We start from the raw sequence: 17,838 nt of genomic DNA on the forward strand, positions 1-17,838 counted from the left end.
TCTAGTGTGAGTAGCTGTACGTATGTTTTGGAAATTAACATTTTCTTAAGTCAAAGATGTATTACATATAATACTCACTTCTACTCACACTCCCACTCCACTAAAGCTGGTGTTAAATACTGCAGATTGGATCAAAAAATATGATAATATTTACCTGATTGAGATGGTTATAATACAGCACTAGGATAAAGGGTGCATGGGCATAGGTCATGTGACAGATATTGCTATGTGCAGTTAAGTGTGGAATAAAGGCCTAGAGCAAACGAGAAAAATTGAGGCCAGAGCTAAGATGGGTAAATGAAGGAAACCCTAGCAGTCAAGTAATAGTTATAGTGTCAGCAATTTGAGAAAATGTTAGCTTCTGTAGTTATACAAATCTAAGTATCACTACAGTTTCACATATTTGATGGGATAGGTACCTCTAGATATTGGTTTAGAAAACAACCAGCAAAAAACAAAAGTATGTTTAATTGTACAACAGTGTAGTATACTGTAATTCAAATTTTTAATAAAGTTTTAAATATCCTAACAGAAAAAAAAGTAAACTTGCTAAAAAAAAAAAAAAGCCAACATGAACATTTTTGAATGAAATAGATGTAAAAATCATCAGATTTTTATGAAAGTTAAGTTTGACTGGTAAATTACCAGAAAACAAATTTACTTTAAGTAAAGTCCTCCAGTGGCACAGTAGTATCTCTGCAGATTTGCACTGCTAAAAACTGGGTTTCGATGTCCACAGTAGGCAGAGCACAGGTAGCCCATTGTGTAGCTTTGTGCTTAATTCTAAACAAACAAATTTTTGTGTTTTTTCTAAAATAACTTTAACTAATTTTGTACACTGTAGACTCTTGATTAGTTCAAAATGAATGATGTGGTAAAGTTTATATAAGGAACTATGAAGCTTTACATGTAGAATTTGTTTAATTTGTGTATTCAAATAAATGTGACGGATATATGAATTTTAAAAAATGATTGTAAAATACCTGATTGATTTAAATTACCAAAGCAAGGTATCACCCAGAAGTATGAATATTAGAAGCTATTTGTTTTTAATTTTTTTCCATCAAAAAATTGGTTGTGCAAACATCTACAAATTTTTCATGTTTATGAACTTTTAAATGACAAACATAATTGCATCAGAAATGTTATTCTACCTGGTACTTCAGCAGTAAGCATTAAAATTTGGGATTCAGTCCCTGCAGTAAACATGGAACATCTTACAGCTTTTGTTGCACATGTCACATGCATGCTTTCTTAACTGTATAAATAACATTTTCTTTATTCACTGTTGAGCACAAATGAATATGTATATATACAAATTTAATTAGAGAAAACAAAGGTTAGGTTTTAAATTGGATTCTCAAGCTTGTGGGAAGTTATTTTTCTTCATGTTATTCTAGAGTTTTTATGAAAGATAAATCTATATTTCTGAAGTTTGCTATTAATAAATATTGCTGAATTAATATACTTTTAAGATACAAGAATAATGAACAGTTATTTTGACTGACAGGAGCATTTGGCAGAGAAAAAATGCTTTCAAGGAGAAAAAGATCAAGGTTCTTTCCCTGACTTTCAAAGAAACATGATGTGCAATGCCCATTTATTAGGAGCATTATTGTAAAAGACCATTTTTTGACTAGTTGTTCAAAGACATTTGTCCTTGTTGTCTTTCAGAACTGGCAAGCAAAGATTTTATGGTTAATTGCTTGTGACTAATTAAGAAAACAGTAATTAGCCAGACGTATAAAGTGTGTAAAATGTCGTACTGTATATCATTTTTATGGTATTTTCAGTGTTTTCTTTTTTATCTGTTTTCTACCACTGTGTTAAGGATAGTATTAAAAAAAAAAAGTTATACAGTAGATCAGGGGTCGGCAACCTCTTTCTGCACAGAGGCCGGAGGCCATGTCTGTGAGTGGATGGAGGGCCATATTAAGTTACAAAGTTGAATTCTTTTTAGGATCACTTTGGGCCAGGTGAGTGTGATATTTCATCTGGAGACTGAAGGCCGGGTGATTTTGGCTTGCTGGCTAGATCCAGCTTGCAGACCCCTGTAGAGGATGATGGCTCAGGAAAACAGTTTCTTTTCATTAGTCCATAAAATGTGAAAAACAAGTGATTAAAAATATATAATATTGTCTGAGTCATGTTTTACCTTTTTACTCCTGAAAGCATGTAAAATTATGGAGAAAGTTGTGTGAAGCACTTGATCTGACTGGTCTGCTAGAAGAATGCCAGCTACCAGAGGTGATGTACTGCTGTAGGGAATGTTGTGAGACAGGAGATATGCCCTTTGATTTTATAAAATGCCAAAATATCTACAGTTAGCACAGACAGTGGATCTTATTTTTGGCATGAACCTAAGACATTTGAGACCCAGTTACAGACCTATTCACCAACAGATGGGCTCTAATTGTACAAGATATATTCTGGTGTCTTGCTAAAATTAAGCTGTTATTGTGATGATAGATGATTCAACTAATAATAAGTGAAGGTCATAATAGGTGTATAGTTAGTTCGAAAAATAGTAGGGTTAAAAACTTCAATACATAATAGTGAAATATACTATTCAGTGTGTGTGTGTGTGTGTGTGTGTTGAACATTAAAGGCTTGAAAAACACAGTAATATGAAAGAGTTTGTAGCTTAGGTGTTTAGTCATGTGGATATTTATTTTGGAAACAAAGAATCCATGAATATTGTCTACACAGTAATTGTTGCTTGGAATATTAGAGTATATGGTAACTTTTAATTTTGTAATTTATAACTAAATATTGTTTTGTTTTTGTCACTTACTGTTTTCCTTTTGTATTATATAGTCATTACCCACTAACGTTTTGCTGTCGTGTATTTACAGTTAAGCTTAACTTTATATGTCTAATCCAAGATATCATTTGTTTTGGATACTTAAAATTGATCATCACCATTTATCATTAGATTTTTCCTAAGACCAGCTTATGAACTCAATACAGTGTTACTAGTGCATATTTATATTACTTAGCAATTATACTCTATTTATCAAATGCTGCATGTATTACTATAGTTGATATCCATTTTATTATTTATAGACACATGGCAGACCGTATGGGAACTCCTTACCTTCAGCAGGTGCTAAATCAGCAATTAACCAATCATATTCGAGACACCCTTCCAGCACTGAGAGATCGGCTGCAGAAACAAATGCTTTCAATGGAAAAAGAAGTTGAAGAATACAAGAACTTTTCTCCAGATGACCCATCACGGAAAGCTAAGGCCATGTTACAGTAGGTTGTGTTTTTACAACTAAACACTTAAAATTATCTTGAAGTAGTCTGTTTTGTTGCACTTATTTGTATTAAATCAATTGAGGTATCTAGTCCAAACTATTGTATATAAGGCACAGCAAGGATCATGTGTTTTATGAATTAACATATGGAAAAATGTGTACATTTGGCTTCAAAAACAGGCATTTTTATTCTAAGTGAAAGTTTATTATCTACTTAAAACTTTCTGGAGGGTTTTTCTTTTCCACTGATCTGTCATAATTCGTTGGCTTGGTAATTTTAAAGGAATGTTTTTTTTAACATATGCTTAAAGACTACATCTAAAACATCTAAAAAAAATGAATCTATACTTCTGTAATTTTGTGTCTACTTGTCTTGAAAATTGTTTGAAGATTATTAGAACACACAGAAAAAAGTTTCAAATATTTGAAACTAATAAGAAAAAAAATTGAATCTGTAATGCAATCATGTATGTTCCTACAAGATATTTTTTTCTCTTGCAGCCAAGAATAATTTAAGAGAGAAACAATAAACAATACTTTTGAAGATTTAGTAAAAGGTTTGAAGCGAATCAAATTCTGGGAATACATTACACATTCTTGTACATGTAATTTCAGTTATATACAGGTTTTTACTAATCTCAAAACAAATATTAGAAGTTGAATTTTTATAAATCTGAAAAATTAAGATCAAATGCTTGCTCTTATTGGAAAGAGCTGTTGTTTCCATGGGTACTGTTTGTTAATTATTTCATTAGATGAATATAGTTAATGAACCATTTGTATCCACAATTGTTTGAATTAACACATTTTAATTAAGATGATTATTACAAGCCATAATTCAATGCTTGACTTGGAGATATATAATGAAACATACTTAGTTGCATTAGGTATGAAAACATTTTTATATTTTGACTGTTTTTAAAGGCAGTATTATGTGGTTTTCTAAATAAAGATTTATTATATGAGTCATGTTTAGAAAGTTCTTAGTTTTTCTTATTTTTATGCAGGATAATCCAACAGTTACAGTCACAGTTTGAACAGAACATAGAGGGCTCTGGCTCCACTATCATCAATACCAATGAATTATCGGGTGGAGCAAAAATCAACCGCTTATTTCATGAACGATTTCCTTTTGAAATTGTTAAAGTAAGTTGTGCATGATGATAATCATTGTTTAAGTTGAACAGGTTTGTATATGACGATTATGCAATATTTCATTAGTGTGTCTGTTATAATAACCATATGCTACTTTGGACATTTGAATTTGTTTTTGTCCCTTCTGTTGATGATAGTTTATAAGCTAGTTGAATTCAAAAGTTTTTGTTAGATGTTTCTTTTGTTTGACAACTTAAGACATATTCAAGTCAGATTGAAATCCAAAATTGGGATAGCTTGTACATCTCAATTGCTGTAAATTGTTGTTTTTCATGTCATTTCAATATGAAATGTAGGGCTAAGCAGTTGGCCTTTTGTGGAAGAATTCACTTCAATGGTTTAAGTATAGTTATAAGGTGATCTTCTCTGTGAAATAAAAAAATTGTTGAAGAAATGAAAATAGAGATTGGGCAGTTTTGGAACCCATGAACCTATTAATTATGTTGATGCTTTAACTGTCTAAACTTCTTCAGCTTGTGTTACAAAGTTAAATTTTCACCATATAATATAGAATAGTTATTTTAGCAAGTTCGCAAAGAATCAAAAGATTCTGAACTTTGCAAGCTGATTGGTATATCCTAAAGATTCCTACCAAATTTTGTTCTTCATAACAAATTAAGTTAAAACTGAAATTTACAAAGATGAAACATGGTAGCTTAGTTGGCCAAAGCAACTGAACAGCTAGTTTTTTCCTCAACAAATCCAACAGTTGGAATGCATCAGGTTGAGAAACCACTATATAAATTTTATAGGTGGCACACCATTCAATGAAATTGGAATTTTTATGCAGAGAAATCTACAATTCTGCAAACTGTGTGCATTAAAAAGATACAGCTTTAAAGATAGTTATTTATAGATGTAGAAAATTTCAATTACCTTGGTTTCTTAATGATCATCTAATTAGATTTCTTGCTACGAGCTTTGCCGAAATGACCATTCATGTGACCCCAGATTGACCTTTGTATTTTCCATACTGTAATTCCTAATATATGTAGTTTATCTTCAGAACTTTTTTTCAGGCCTTGGATAATCATTAAGAGTCATTTGTAGACAAAAAAATCAGAATTTTTTAATAAAGCATTTTCACTACAAATTTCTCCATTAATACATTGAGTCAATGGTGACTGTTTTAAGTAGAAAGTAATTTTTATGTTAAGGTTGAAAATACTTTTTCTTCATCTGAAAAATCTCTAAAACTTCCTAAATAAATGTTAAATGTTTTTTTTTATTAAAGCATTGTTTTGTTTTTTAATTTTACTGACTATGTAACCACCAAACGAAATTCAAAGAAAATCTAAAGTACCCTTTCTTCTTTCTGTAGTGACTTCAAGTTATAGCATGAAACTACATTTGTTTATCCTTAAAAGCTTTAAACTTGTATACATCCATCTATTTATACATAAATTTGATTATTTTATTGACCTTTGAACCATGTCTACTAATAAACAAGTGTTTCAATTATTCATGCCTCCATTATCCATGGTCCTTCATTATTTGTAGTTTTTCTCTTCTCTGAAATATGTAATTTTATTTTTTAAAATTATAACTAGTTGTACAATGACAGTTTACAGGTTTTGGAGAAATCGTCACTCGGAACCTAATGTTTTGTTGCAAAAGTTTAGATGTTGCACATTATCCAGGGTTTTTGCATGCAAGATCTGGTTTGCCTTTAGATTGTGAGTTGGTTGGTTCAAGCCTAGCTTATGTCTTTTATTTTTAGCTGTTAAGACACAAATATAAAATACTTTTGGCTTTGTTAACTTTATTTGATTCGTGAATAAAAACATCGTGTACTTATTTTTCACAGTTGTTGATTAGGGTGGGAATGCACTTGTGTGTTTTATAACAGAAAAAGTTCCAAAATGAAGAGCATATTTATGCCAATGTTTGTGATTATTAAATTCAGCTAAAATGGAAATGGGCAACCAAAAGGGGAAGTATTATAGAATTCGTCTGTAAGTCATGAAGTTTGAAAAACAAATCAGTATAACTTTTAGAATTTGTCGTGATAATGTGACCTAATAATAAATAATGAGTACAAAAAGGATTATAAATTAAAAAATGGAAGTGAAGATCTTTTATATAGATGAAATAATGAGCTAACTAATGACATTTACTCGTGCCTTGATTATTCACTCTTTATGTTATCTGAAAATTTTTCTTTCCCTGGACCAGTGCAGATATTCAAAGATTACCACTCAAGTTTTAAATCACTTGATGAATGTATAACTCATATTACCCTATCAAATTACATAATGCATAGGTTACTCACTAGAATGAATGTTTTATTTTTGAATAACCTATTTGTTCTAAAAAAAAATTAGAAGTTTTTATTGTGGTATTTAGTATAAACCTCATTTAATTTTTCACAGATGGAGTTTGATGAGAAAGAACTCAGAAGAGAAATCTCTTTTGCAATTCGAAATATTCATGGTATTAGGTAAGTAGGGCTGGTTCTCTTGCTTAAGTTATTAGTCAGAGTTAGTATTCTTTCTCAAGAGATGTTTACTATATTGAATTCTTATAAGTACAGAATTTAAGTAATGTAATAAAATAATGTAACTCATATCATGGAAATCTATTTACACTTAATTCTTTCTGTACTGAATTGGACTATGCAACCAACCTTATAAATACAAAATAATCATCAGCACTTTCATTCTATAACTTTTAATATAGTATGTGCATTTTTATGAAATTTGGTAAGCTTCTAATAAACATTACTCATGTTTTTACACACAAAATCAAACTTTTTAATGAAGTATTTTTACTAAAGACTGGTCTGGTGGAAAAGTGACTGTTCTGAGTGCAAAGTGGTTTTCATGTTAAGATTTAAAATATTATTCCTAATTTGGAAACTTTCAATTTTTGTTTGTGTAACCTCTAAAACCATCTAAGTAAGTAAATATCAAACATACCAGTAGTACTTTATAATATCTTACTATTATTTCTTTACCCCAACTCTGTACAGATTCAATCAATTTGAATGACCTCATAACCACCACAAAGAAACAACCTAAATATCTGTTATTTTTTCTAGGGTGATTTCAGATTGAAACTGAAAACTATAGTTGTCCTACATAGCTTAAGGATTGTAACAGTCTACACTACATCTGTTTCAAGCTAATGTTATTGTTCCTTGAACTGAATCTGTCTTGCTGTTAATCCTTCCATACAAGTTGTAAATCATTTGGGGAATGTGAAGCTTATGTTGCCCTGTTAAATGATGTAATGTGTGTTCTACTCACAAGCATATCTCATGAAGAATTTGTAATATTTTTTTCTTAACTAATCTAATAAGTTTTTAATTTTCACAAATTATTTACTTTTATAATAACATATAAAATATATATATATGAAAATCATGAAATATAGTAATTGTGACCTTTTTGTTTTTTTTTCTTTCTTGCTCTTCTTACCATAATGGTGCTAGTATGCTAAATAGTTTTATTTATTTAACTAATGCAACTAAGACCACAGACTAGTAACATGCACAAAGTAGATAGTGCCATATAGCTAGTTACTTTTTCTGGGTTTCTAAGACCAATGAGGCTTAAAATAAATTCTTTATTTCCTTGATCTGAAGGTCTGGCATGGCCAGGTGGTTAAGGTCCAACTTGTAATCTGAGGGTTGTGGGTTTAAATCCCCATCACACCAACCATGCTCACTCTTTTGGCCATGGGGACATTATAATGTTATGGTCAATCCCACTATTTGTTGTTGAAAGAGTAGCCACAGAGTTGGCAGTGGGTGGTGATGACTAGTTGCCTTCCCTCTAGTCTTACACTGCTAAATTAGGGATGGCTAGTGCAGATAGCCCTTGAGTAGCTTTTTGTGAAATTCAAAAACCAAACAAACGAGCAAATCCTTGATCTGAAGAAATGCAAGATAAACTTTCAATCTGAAGAAAAACATTAACAATACTTCTTTTTATTTTTATCATAGAATTTACATTTTCATACTTGTGATCAGAAAATTCCATTTTATGTATCTACTACAGTTTTAACTTGATTAATTTTTAACAAATTTATTCAAGCTTTATTTTGCTGGTTGAAGTAGTTACCATTTCTGGTTATAACTTGAGAAAAAAACAAAAACCATATCAATGACATAAGGTCTGACCTTTCATGTCAGGTCAGGCTATATAACAGTACTTTTGACATTATTCTTAGTGAAATCAATAAATATCTAATACAGTTACTTTATTTTCAATGAATTATAAGTTACTTTGTTTAAGTACATTGTTTGAGTGTCATAAACATAATATTCATTGAATAAGGTTTTGAGTCACTACAATATTTTGAATTATTTTAAAATTGCTACCATATTTACTAAAACTAGTAAGACCTAACTAATGTCTTGTCATAGAAGGAACTTACTATAATTTAATATGAGAACATTTTCAGCAACAAAAAGAATGTCTGAAGAAACTAAACAAAATTCCCAGATTTGTTGTTTGTTCCTGATTCTTTTTAAACTTCGCACTTAATTCTGTTGTTTATTTCAGCAAGAAATATATCCAATTTTTTCTTAACACTCCTACGAAAAGACGTTTCTAGTCCTGATTTCTCCAAGCCCGTTCCCCTGGCTGTGGTTTCGCTAGATAGTAGATAGGGACAGTGGGAATCTCGTTAATCCATTCATTAATGGATTTAAATGGCAGTTTCATTTAAATACAAAATTATTAGCCTAATAGCCTAATATAACCTTTCAAGTTGCTCGGGGCCTATTAGGCCCCACTTTTCGTAGGAGTGTTAAGAAACTTCAAATAATTTTGCTTTGTAGTAAAAAAAGATTATATTCTTCTGTACTCAATGGTACTTAAAATTTACTTGTAGCTATTTTCAAAAGTGTTCACTTAAAGAGATTGTTCTCAACCCTTTTGTACAACCTTTGTAACATATAATACAAATAGAAGTATAGTAATAATAAATAATGAGACAGACAAGGCAAATCCACTTTAGAAACAAAACTTAATTATATTTTCAAAGGATAATAGTTTCTTAACAACTTTAAAAAAAAAAAAAAACCTCTGCCTTTGCTTGGGTGGAAAAATTCAAGGATAGTCTGAAAGTGTATTTTTTTCTCACGTGAAACTGCTTAACCTATTAACTGCCAAGTATTTCAGCTGCTACAATACAACTCTTCTTCATTTTGTAACTTTTTTCGTGACGTCATTTTGGATCGAAAGTGAAACAATTTGTAAGTAGATCAAATGCATGTATGATCCTGACATCTAGCGTTGAAGTTAGGTATTATTTAGAATGAATTAACTCGTCTGTGGCACTGTGTTACCGATTGGCTTGGACAAATTATCTTGTCTATGGCACTGAACAGGTTAATGTTGTGGAAAAATACAAAAGTGAACATTATTTACATTTTTACTTTGTCAATTATATTTAATAAATATTACAAGATATCAATTCTGAAATATTTTTGAGCAAAGAAAATTTTGAAATATTCAGAATTACTTTGTAATTAAAATTTCAAACTCGACGTACGGCTTTATGCTCATTGTGTGGAAAGGTTAAACATTCTGGAATTAACAATATACCAGTAAATGTTTATATGATGTTTTTTTGTATACTAAATATTATACTTTACTGTTTCTCATGAATTATTAATAAGCAAAGGATTTTGGAAAATTAAAAATAACTAAGGGTTTTTCACTCCATACTCAGATTTATGTTTGAATAAAGGTAGAATATTTTAACCAGATATGTTTAATCACCAATTTAAACATCTGTCAACCCATACTGATAGCATTAGATGCTTTGGCATTGTTAAATACTTTGCTTTAGTAAATTAAAATAAATGCTGTATTTTGTTCCATTCACAGAGTTGGACTTTTTACTCCAGACTTGGCATTTGAAGCTATTGTTAAGAAACAGATAGAACGGCTGCAAGAACCTTCTTTGAAATGTGTTGACTTAGTAGTGAATGAATTAGGGAAAATTATCAGAAACTGTACAGTAAAGGTGATTTTGTATTTTAATCTTGTCTTTCTGTTAAACTTGCATTTTTTTTTCAGTAGTGTATTATTTTATTAATATTACATTTTAAATAAAAGGTAGTTATATTAAGAGGCAAGGTAATAGTCAGCATTTAGGTAGATATAGGTGAAGGATGCTAGCATGAAAAATTGTTCAGCTTAATTTTAATACTAAAAGCAGGAACCTTTTGTCATTTGACACAGAAAACTAGTGATTTGCAATCTTGATGACAAAATAATTGTTCTAATATGCAAATAGGATTCATTTAGATTTCAACCAGGACAACTTTGATTAGTCAGTGGAGCAAGAAACACTATGTTCTATGTGCATATTTGCCCTTAAATCTTCTGGTCTTAAATCTGATGACAATATTAGAGTTTCTCCTATCTTACATAGGATATAATAGAACATCTTATCATTTTAACACTTAAGAGTGATATCAGCCCATTGGACTGAGCCAATTTCTTTGAAACTGTGCATACTGTAACTCTGAATTTACATTATGTATTTCCACAAAATTTGGGAAGTTTTTAAAACATTAAATCTTTTCACATACATACATACATACATGAAAGAAAAAAAAAAGTTGAATAAAGCCTTTGTATTAAAAGTTTGTTTGGATTTCAAAACCCTTTACCAACTTAGTCTGAATGAAAGGTTATTTCATACTAAGAATGAAAATACTTTTTTGAATTATGTGGTTTCATATTCCATTTGCATAACATTTAGAATCTTTGAAATGAATATCTAAAATATGTTTTGGTAAAACTTCACAACTTATCCCTTTTTTCTTTTACCTTAATTCTAAATGTAACAAAACCATTGATGCACAGTAAAATAAAAAGTTGAAATATATGAAATGTGAAGAATAATACTTTTTTTCCTCACCATTGATTGCAGTATTAATCATAGATAAAGCTCCAATTTACAATTTCAACTATTATAATTTTCACATTTGATCTTATGATTTCATTGTTCTCTTTTGTACTTGTACCCACTGTGAAATAGTAATTGCCATGTGAAAAGCAATGGATCACAGTGGGAGTCCATTATTTGTTTCATTTAGACTTAAAGTAAACACCACATAATTGTGAGGTTATTATCTTAAATGAAGACAAGCATGTGTAGTTTTAGATATTTTACTAAAGCTTTATTAGGCTTAACTGAGAAATTTACAATTTTTTCATGTAAACCTCAGTGTAAACAATGCAATTATAAACTAGATTTTATTAATGTATTATTGATGATAAAGTGGTTTAATTATTTTTGTTAATGTAACACTACAAAAGATCATGTATTATGGGCTTTTGTTTTTTTAAAAATTGCAGAAAGTCCAAAAACGAATATTTTGACTGGTTCATAAAAATTTCATGAAATTTTGTACTATTGTATGACATATTTAAGCAATATATCAAATACTATTGACTTTTTCTAATGACTTATAACACTAAAAGTTTTAATACCCATGGTTGGCACAACTAGATAACCACTTGTGTTTAACAAACAAACAAATGATCCTAAGCATTTTAACATGTGAAATGTACAGTCAAGTGTCTTGGTATTTTTCAAAAGTTTTTAGTAAGCCTTTTTATATGGTTAGCCTAAATTTTAATCTTATAAAAACTTGGTGCAGATAGACTTGGTGCTTTGCACCATGAAACCCACAACCAACGAAAAGAGCATAAAATTTCTTAATTTTAGATAACTTTGTAACAAGCTGGCTTTCCAATGATGATAGACATTTAGGCCCTTAAATTGTGCATGATTTTGTAAACAAAATTTAAAAAAAAAACTGTTAAAAGCATTACTGTAAAACTTAAAATCTCATTTTATAAATAAACTACAATTGTTCACCTTATGAAAGATCTTGGAACCTGTTTCTTAAACTTCAATGAAACTCTGGTTATAAATTGCCAAAAATTCTTTAAGAACTCTACAATTAAAAAATAAAATGTATTATGGGTTTTAAAAAAATTAAAATTGTAATCTTGACAAGTTGAAGTACAAAGTTCAGACTACTTATTACAATAATAAAATTATATTTAACCAATAATAAATAGTGAGGCAGTTCAGTTTAAAATGTTTTTGTGCATTGGTTAGAGGTAGACTAATGATTAACCTACCAGATGTGAATTTTAGGATTCGAGGTTTTTTTTCTTGTTGCTGAAAAATAGTATGCTCTTAGAGATGAGCTATAAAAGTAATGGTCAGGTCCATCTATTCAGTCATATAAGTATAGCTCATGTGTATTACTTCAAAACTTAGAATGACTAATAAGGTGATCCTTGTGTTGATTTGCAACAAATACAACATACAAATAAATTATTTCTAGGTTTATTCATCACTTTTAAATTTCTTTCTTGTAGCTTCTGACATTTTCTGTTTTAGATAATTGAATGAAATTGTAGTGGGGCTTTAAAAGGATTGTATTTTCAGATGAACCGTTATCCAAGACTACGAGAGGAAACAGATAGAATTATTACTTCTCATGTAAGTGATAGAGAGCAGAAGACAAAAGAACTACTAGCTCTTCTGGTAGAAATTGAGTTGTCTTATATCAATACTAATCATGAAGATTTCATGGGATTTACCAAGTTAGTATGATGTGTTTGCATGTTTCTAGTGGCTCTTAACGTAAAGTTCTAATATTGTTGTAAAATAATGATCTGGATGGGTGAGCAGTAAATTTCTGGACTTACAATGCTAAAATCCAGGATTCACTTCTCCACAGTAGACAAAGTACAGATAGCCCATTGTGAAGTTTTTTGTTGCAACAAACAAACTTAATTATTTCTAATCATGTAGTTTTACTGATAGAATTATCAAATAATCAAATTATGATATGAAGAATGTTCACTGCTATTTGTAATAATTTCAATAGATTGAAACTGTGATTAATTTTTACAGGATAATTAGTTGTAATTTTTTTTTTTTTACACAAATTGTAATATTGGAAACAACTCAATGTTTAAACACAAGAAAATACCTCTTGAAAATATAACAGGCTGTCTGTAGCAAAATAAGTCTATTTTCAGTCCATTATCTCTAAAAAAAGTGAATATGCATTATAGTATACATTACTGTGAAAAATATGGAAAAAATACTAAAATAAATACTTTAAGACTCTTTTTGTCACAATTGGCTGTTGTGATGTATTGAAGACATTTTAAATTTAATTCTTGTTTGAAATTTAAGTTAAATACTTGTATGATGTTTGTATTTTGTACAAATATAATGTTTTACTGAATGTAACTCATTTACAAATGTGCTGTTACTGTTAATTTAAGATTTAACATGATTATATTGAATTTGTACTTTAGAATAATTATAATGTTGTAAGTTTCATTTCTGATGTTTTGAGTAACATATAGTTTGATGTACTGGCTTTCAACTTCATTTTTTTTAAACTAACACATGATTCAAATACTTACAAAAATAATATGGAACTTATAACATAGGTCTGTGATTTTTAAATTCATAAAAGTTGTTTTTGTTTTAATAATGGATTTGCTATAATCCAGTTATGCAGATTTTGAAAATAACCTTTATTTATTTCTGTTACATAAGGAATTTTTACAAATAGGGAAGGAACAAAAAATGCTCTTAATTAGATCAAATTATTTCATTAACACAATGAACATTTTTTTATTATGTTTGCTATGTTTACGTTCCATAGGGTGTTCGGAAAGTCACTGTGCAGTTTTGTAATCATATTTTATTCAGTCTATTTCAAGCCAGCAACTGATAGCAGTATTTAGAAACAAAATAAGAAGGATTCAGACCTGTATTGATGCCAACGGGGGTCACTTTCAACATTGTTTATAATTGTCATTCAGATTTACCTCCTGTATTCTATATTGAAACATGTCTGTTAATAAATATGTAAGTGCATAGTGACTTTCTGAACACCCTGTAGAATGACGGATAAAACTCTCACGTTTTGCAATTGGTCTAGAAAAATTAATAGTGGTGGTCAACATTTCAAGCATAACTAAATGTGACCCACTTTCAATGAAAAGAATTTATTGTGCAGGAATAAACTATAGTACAAGTGAAATGTTCAAGATGATAAAACCACTGCAGTTCTGTGTGATTGTTTACTTGGTTTTCGCTTGGATAATTGTTTGCCTCAGTTTTTGCATGACTAACTAAATCATTTATTACAATAAGATTTTAAACTTTTCATTAAGATTCTCTAATAACAGTTTGATAAAAGCACTATTCACTTTAAATAAACTCTTCTTGCTTTTGTCCTTAACAATATAGATTTGGATTTAAAAATTCCACATGCATCAACCTTCACAGTTACAGACTTAATGAAAGATAGGAACTTAGAAACATTCACATTTTCGGGATTTGACAAAGTAGCCTGAAGCAAAAGACTGACCTGAGGAAAGTCTAGAAAACTGGGCTGAAATGACACAAACTTAACTATGTTAGCCAGAATAAAATTTGTAATTGACATGCTTTCTTGAAGTGAAAACTACATTGTATGAAATAAATAATAAAGCCTGATCTCCTTTTACTTTGTGCCATAAAAGACCAAATCAACCAACCAACCACCCTTCCTTGAAGAGTGTAATATATACATAATCAAAAATTGCACAGCTGTAAATAAAATGGTGTAGCCATAAAAACAGTAACAATAACAAAAAACAAATTGTGACACAGTGGTGTGGAATCAGAGTTTCTGGCAAAAACTTTGTTTTATGTTTGGCTATGCATGGACAAAAAACAGTAGCTCATGTGATTTATTGTAGTCAACATGCATATTCTACATATGGTGTAAAATATGTAATGCTTAGTCACAATAGCTTCATAAACATTTTTATAGTTGATATTTTCTCATTTTCCTTGTAGACTTTCACATATTTCTGTTGTGATTTTTTCTTTTTTTTCATATCACTTACTTTGTTGTACATTAGGTAAAAATAGAAGTACTGAGGGTTTCTCTACTTTCAGTTAAAACTCCTCTGGGATCTAAACATCTACCAATATGTTTGCTTTGCATGGTGACCAGTGAAGGGAAGGAGAAGATCGTGGTAGGTGAGTAGTCCTAACCTCAACACAACACTTTGGTCTTGAATTCCCACAAGTGGACAACCTTTGGGTGGCCCTCCAGAGTCAGTCAGCTGGTTCTATTGGATTAGGGTCAACTGAGTACCATTGTCAAACGTTTTAATGGGTGTTGTGGACATTGTGTCTGATGATGTTTTGGTATAGTCCTCATAAAATCCTGACATTGCTGCAGTTTCCTTGTTTGGCATTGTACTACATCCTCTTTTAGGGCTCTGTGGTGAGTTGGGTCAGTGAGCACTTTAATCTGGATGACATAAGGCCTTGGTTGATTCCTTTCATCCTGTCTTTCCTTGCAGGAAACATTTTTGAAACCTGTTGATACAGTTACCTTTTGGTAGTTTTCTATATTGCTGTAAAGACAGTTTGTATGATGAATGAGATCATGGAAGGGTGGCACAACCGGTCAACCAGCACATGCCCACCCTGTCTTTGTTACTTGATACACCCTTGGAGGCCATTTGCCATCTGTGTTTCCTTGTTGTGCTATCACTTTTTGTTATCTCTACATGTCTTCTGGGAGACCTGTGATCAATCAGATCTTAATGCTCCCATTGAAAAATTGCTGTCTCCTGTTTTAACCTTTGGAAACGTTAATAGACATAATCCCCCTTTAGAATAGTGCTGATATTGATGTGGGGGTTTATTCCATGGAGTGTATGCTCTCAGATCACAACCTTTCTTTCTTCAGTACTGGTTCTTATACTTATTTTCATGCACCTTGTCAGTCTTTTACTGCTGTTGGCCTCTCCATCTGCTTCCTTTCACTTTTCTATCATTTTTGTTGAAGGGTTGACAATGGCCCACGGGACAGTGATTATTTTGAGGGAGACTGACCATGGTTGATATCACCCAACCCATGTACCTTAGTAGAAGTTTGACTAGATGTAACTGGCTGTCTTTCACTGCTCCCTAGGATCTTAATCCTGCTATTGTCTGTATGGCATTGATAGATAACTGCATAGCAACTGTGACTAACAGTATTGTCTAGGAAGCTGCTCAATCTATTCCTAAGTCCTTGACACATTTATCTGCAGTATTCTCATCCATGGTGGAGTCCTGTCCACCAAATGGCATGAAAGGCTCAAAAATAGTTCTGAGATACCTTGTGTAGGTATCTCACATTTTCAAACTGCACTGCTTTTCAGTGGGGCCATTTCCATGATCGGCAAGTTAAACATCAAAACCAGAAGGAATCTTGAATTAAGTTCACAACAAATCATATCCTCTACCACCAGTTCCAAAATTATGTGGAACAAGATTCAGAAGGTCAGTGGGCAGTATACTTCTTTCCTCCCCTTTTGATCTTCCTCTGTGATGGCCAGGATGTTGTTTATGCTCAGAGCATTGCTTATACTCTCAGTGAAAGCTTTTTGGTGTATCTAGCACTTTTGTTTCATCTCCAATATTCTTAGCATTCAAGTCTCAGATAGAGTGATCGCTTCTTTCCTTTCAAACAGATCATCTCTATGAACTGGTAGAACTCAAGGCTGCTCTTCATCAGTCAGACCTGATGATCTTCACTATGAAATGCTACACCATCTCTTTCCTGCCTCTCCTTCTATTCTTGTGGTTATTTTTTAATGGTTCTGGCAAGAGAATGTTTCTCCTCATTGCCTCCCAGAGTGTCTTCCCTTTATCTGAACCTGGGAAGGATCCCAGGATTCCTTTATCTGTCATCCAATTGGTTTGAAGAATTGTCTCTGTAATGTCTTTGAGAGGGTAGTTAATGTTCATCTTGTTTGGTTTCTGAAATCAAACAACCTCCTTTTTCCCACCCAGTGTGGGTTCTGACAACAGTGCTCCATTATGGACCACCTGATTCAACTAAAAGTGTCAATCAGAGAAGCCTTTTTCAAGTGACAACATCTTATTTTTGTATATGACTTTCAGAAGGCTTATGATACTATGTGAAGGTACAGTAGTTTGTAGCCATTTACCCACTTTTATCCAAAACTTTTCAATGGACCAGTTATTCCAAGTTCTTGTGGACTTGACATTCTCTCATTCTTTTCCACAGGAACTTGGAGTTCCTCAGGCTTGTGTCTTGAGTGTCACACTTTTCAGTCTAAAGATGAATGATATCACTGCAAAACTTTGTCTTACCATTGCAAACTGGTTCTTTGTCAACATCTTCCACATCTCGTGTCAGTTGTTGAGCATGAGGTTTGAGTGGCAGCTTCATACTGCCCTCAATTGTTTGTTGAAGTGGACCATAGCAAATAGTTTTACATTTTCTTTCTCTAAAACAGTTTGCATGCACTTTTGCTGCCAATGGGGTATTTACCCCAATCCCAAGCTGTGTCTGGGCAATGTTTTTCCTTTGGTTCTTCAGGCAAAGTTCTTGGGT

The 17,838-nt window shown here is 31.3% G+C and overlaps 1 protein-coding gene across 2 annotated transcripts in view; it reads left to right on the plus strand.

Moving 5' to 3' along the window:
- LOC143227393 (dynamin-1-like) overlaps positions 1 to 17,838 on the plus strand; it is a 79,480-nt gene that overhangs the window by 36,139 nt on the left and 25,503 nt on the right. For both annotated transcript variants that reach the window (XM_076458848.1, XM_076458856.1), the window contains exons 7-11: positions 3,067 to 3,261; positions 4,271 to 4,409; positions 6,791 to 6,858; positions 10,259 to 10,397; positions 12,849 to 13,006. In XM_076458848.1, coding sequence (XP_076314963.1) covers positions 3,067 to 3,261; positions 4,271 to 4,409; positions 6,791 to 6,858; positions 10,259 to 10,397; positions 12,849 to 13,006 — 699 coding nt within the window. The remainder of the gene's footprint in view (positions 1 to 3,066; positions 3,262 to 4,270; positions 4,410 to 6,790; positions 6,859 to 10,258; positions 10,398 to 12,848; positions 13,007 to 17,838) is intronic.

Source organism: Tachypleus tridentatus, chromosome 1 (assembly GCF_004210375.1).
Source record: "Tachypleus tridentatus isolate NWPU-2018 chromosome 1, ASM421037v1, whole genome shotgun sequence".
In the NCBI taxonomy this organism is placed as follows: Eukaryota; Metazoa; Arthropoda; class Merostomata; order Xiphosura; family Limulidae; genus Tachypleus; species Tachypleus tridentatus.